Source organism: Trachemys scripta, chromosome 1 (assembly GCF_013100865.1).
Source record: "Trachemys scripta elegans isolate TJP31775 chromosome 1, CAS_Tse_1.0, whole genome shotgun sequence".
NCBI lineage: Eukaryota > Metazoa > Chordata > Testudines > Emydidae > Trachemys > Trachemys scripta.
In genome coordinates, this window is record NC_048298.1 from 341,896,256 (window position 1) to 341,900,615 (window position 4,360).

Sequence of the window (4,360 nt, forward strand, 5' to 3'; positions counted from 1 at the left end):
CGAGGTCAAAGCCCCTCTCCAGCCACTACCCATAATTGAGGTCCCATTTCAGAGCATAGCTGTGGATATTCTGGGTCCTTTCCCAAAGAAGACACCCAGAGGAAAGCAGTAGGTACTGACTTTCATGGATTTTGCAACCCGATGGCCGGAAGCAGTACCCTTAAGCAACACCAGGGCTAAAAGTGTGTGCTAGGCATTAACAGACATTTTTGCCAGGGTAGGTTGGCCCTCCGACATCCTTACAGATTCGGGAACTAATTTCCTGGCAGGGACCATGGAAAACCTGTGGGAAGCTCATGGGGTGAATCATTTGGTTGCCACCCCTTACCACCATCAAACCAATGGCCTGGTAGAGAGGTTTAATGGAACTTTGGGGGCCATAATACATAAATTCGTAAATGAACACTCTAATGATTGGGACCTAGTGTTGCAGTAGTTGCTTTTTGCCTACAGGGCTGTACCACATCCCAGGTTAGGGTTTTCATCTTTGAACTTGTGTATGGCCGCGAGGTTAAGGGGCAATTACAGTTGGTGAAGCAGCAATGGGAGGAGTTTACGCCTTCTCCAGGAACTAACATTCTAGACTTGGTAAGCAACCTACAAAGCACCCTCTGACACTCTTTAGCCTTTGCTAAAGAAAACCTAAAGGATGCTCAGGAAGAGCAAAAGGCCTGGTATGATAAACATTCCAGAGAACGGTCCTTTAAAGTAGGAGACCAAGTCATGGTCTTAAATGCGCTCCAGGCCCATAAAATGGAAGCATCGTGGGAAGGACCATTGACGGTCCAGGAGCGCCTAGGAGCTGTTAACTATCTTATAGCATCCCCCACCTCCATCATAAAGCCTAAGGTATACCATGTTAATTCTCTTAAGCCCTTTTATTCCAGAGAATTAAAGGTCTCCCAGTTTACAGCCCAGGAAACAGATGAAGCGGAGTGGCCTGAAGGTGTCTACTATGAAGGAAAAAGGGATGGTGGCGTGGAAGAGGTGAACCTCTCCACGACCCTTGGACGTCGGCAGCGGCAGCAGATCAAGGAGCTGTGCACTAGCTTTGCGCAATGTTCTCAGCCACTCCAGGACGGACCGAACGGGCATACCACTCCATTGACACAGGTAATGCTCACCCAATTAGAACCCCACCCTACCGGGAGTCACCTCATGCCCAAACTGCTATAAAAAGAGAGATCCAGGACATGCTACAGATGGGTATAATACGCCCCTCTAAGAGTGCATGCGCATCGCCAGTGGTTCTAGTTCCCAAACCAGATGGGGAAATATGCTTTTGCGTGGACTACCGTAAGCTAAATGCTGTAACTTGTCCTGACAACTATCCAATGCCACGCACAGATGACCTATTGGAGAAATTGGGACATGCCCAATTCATCTCTACCTTAGACTTAACCAAGGGGTACTGGCAAGTACCACTAGATGAACCCGCTAAGGAAAGGTCAGCCTTCGTCACCCAGGCAGGGGTGTGTGAATTCAATGTATTCCCTTTCGTGTTGCGAAATGCACCCGCCACCTTCCAAAGACTTGTAGATGGTCTGCTAGCGGGATTGGGAGAATCTGCAGTTGCCTACCTCGATGATGTGGCCATTTTTTCTGAGTCGTGGGCAGAACACCTGGAGCACCTGGAAAAAGTTTTCGAGCGCATCCAGCAGGCAGGACTAACTGTTAAGGCTAAAAAGTGTCAAATAGGCCAAAACAGAGTGACTTACCTGGGGCACCAGGTGGGTCGAGGAACTATAAATCCCCTACAGGCCAAAGTGGATGCTATCCAAAAGTGGCCGGTTCCAAAGTCAAAGAAACAGGTCCAATCCTTCTTAGGCTTGGCTGGATATTATAGGCGATTTGTACCACACTACAGCCGAATCGCCGCCCCGCTGACAGACCTAACCAGAAAGAAACAGCCAAATGCAGTTCAGTGGACTGATGAGTGTCAAAAGGCCTTTAACCAGCTTAAGGCGATACTCATGTCTGACCGTGTGCTAAGGGCCCCAGACTTTGACAAACCGTTCCTAATAACCACAGATGCGTCCGAGCGAGGCGTGGGAGCAGTTTTAATGCAGGAAGGACCGGATCAAGAATTCCATACTGTCGTGTTTCTCAGTAAGAAACTGTCTGAGAGGGAAAGCCACTGGTCAATCAGCGAAAAGGAATGCTACGCCATTGTGTACATGCTGGAAAAGCTACGCCCATACGTTTGGGGACGGCGTTTCCAACTACAAACAGACCATGCTGCGCTACAGTGGCTTCATACTGCCAAGGGGAATAACAAAAAAATTGCAATTGGGTTCGAGCTCATCAGTCAGCAAGAACCCCGAAAACACTTACACCAAAGTATTATATGCAGTTGACTATGATAATCTATCGCTCTATGATTGGCCAAAATTTGCCATCATTACCAAATATAATTAGCAAGCTACATGTATCTGCAACTCTTATGACCCCTTATTGTTCATCTACTTGCCCCACCCCCCCGTGTTATTTTGCAAACCAAGCAGTTAGTTATCTACAGCACACAGGCGCAGAAAATTCCATTGTCTGCAGGGTTGGAGTTTGGTTACATTTCCTCTCGGAGGAACTTCCTGAGTTAAGAGTATCCATAGCTGACGCTGCATATCTCCCTTCTACTTTCTCCCATGTGTACGTGACAAATTTTCCCCCTGGCAGTTAAGTAGAATAATTTTATTTCAGTAGAGTCAGTTGTTCATAATTCATTCCTCTGAATAATGAAAATATCATTTCTCAGTGTGTGAAGAGCGACCAATCTGCTTCCCCCATGAGAACAGCCTCCAGTAGTGCATGCAGTGTCGCATATTCACATTGTCTCTCCAACCAGGCATTTGTATAGCGACCTTCACCCTAGACCCTGGGCACATACAGGAAGTCAGGGGAACGTACAGTACATGCAGGAGACACCGTTCTGCCTCAGAGTTGGACACCTTCTCCCCTACTCCATGTCAGATTCCAACACAACCGACTTCACCAACCCCTCCACCTTCATCCTGCTGGGCATTCCTGGCCTGGAGGCAGCCCATGTCTGGATCTCCATCCCCTTCTGCACCATGTACATCATAGCCATCTTGGGGAACTTCACCATCCTGTTCATCGTGAAGAGGGAGCTGAGCCTCCATGGGCCCATGTACTATTTCCTCTGCATGCTGGCTGTCACCGACCTGGTCATGTCTACGTCCATCCTGCCCAAAATGCTGAGCATCTTCTGGTTCAATTCCAGGGAGATCGATTTCAGTGCCTGCCTCACCCAGATGTACTTCCTTCACTGCTTCTCAGTGATGGAGTCTGGGTTTTTCGTGGCCATGGCTTTGGATCGCTATGTGGCCATCTGTGATCCCCTGAGACATTCAACTATCCTGACAAATCCCGTGGTGGCCAGGATTGGGCTGGTTGTGGTCATGCGCGGCGGCATGCTCGCACTGCCCTTTCTCTTCCTGGCGAGGCAGTGGACATATTGCAGAACCAACATCATCCCCCACACATACTGTGACCACATGGCCGTGGTGAAGCTGGCCTGCGCTGACATCCGCGTCAGTATTTACTATGGCCTCTTTTTGTTATTCTCTGGGATTGGTCTGGATGTATTTTGTATCACCGTGTCCTATACCCAGATCCTCAGGGCCATCTTCAATCTCCCCACAAAGGACGCCCGGCTCAAGACTTTTGGGACCTGCAGCTCCCACCTCTGTGCCATCTTAGCCTTTTACACCCCAGCTCTCTTCAACTTCCTCACGCAATGGTTTGGCCACAATATACCCCAGCATTTTCACATTCTCACAGCCAACGTGTACCTCCTGCTGCCCGCCATGCTAAACCCCATCATCTACGGGGTGAGGACCAAACAGATACGAGACAGGCTGCTCCGTCTCTTTACTCATAAAGAGACCTAAAGTTTTCCCCTGGTGCTCTGGCTCTCAGACTGAGCTCCATACAGAACTGGCTGGTGACATGATGCCGGACCCTCTTCCCTGAATCCCTGACTGGATAGTCAAAGCGACATTAAACCCTTTCCTGACCTGAGTGTACTGGGGAATTGGTCTGTGTACAACTCATGAACTCATAGGGTTGTTATCTTTGTAATTGCTGATATCTGGACCCTGAGGCCCTGCCCCTTGCCTCACCTCTTCTGCTAAGGCTCCACCGCTGCTCTGCTTCTTCTCCCCAAGGCTCCTCCTCGTCGCTCGCTCTTCTCGTCCCCTCCCTCTGTCACTTGATGGATCATCTCCACCTGGCTCTGCCTCCCCAGCCACAAGGGAGCCCTTTCAGATTTCGGGAGGGGTTGTGTGTCAATTTTAACCATGATTCCAGTGGCTATTTGAGTATCGGGGTAGCTGTGTTAGTC

General features: G+C 49.3%; 1 protein-coding gene across 1 annotated transcript; it reads left to right on the forward strand.

Annotated features, from left to right (window-relative positions):
• Nucleotides 1-2,954: 2,954 nt before the first annotated feature.
• Nucleotides 2,955-3,908, forward strand: LOC117872661 (olfactory receptor 52E4-like). Its single transcript, XM_034761353.1, has one exon. It carries the CDS (start codon nt 2,961-2,963, stop codon nt 3,906-3,908), a length of 948 nt encoding a protein of 315 aa, XP_034617244.1. The 5' UTR covers nt 2,955-2,960.
• The last annotated feature ends 452 nt before the right edge of the window (nt 3,909-4,360 follow it).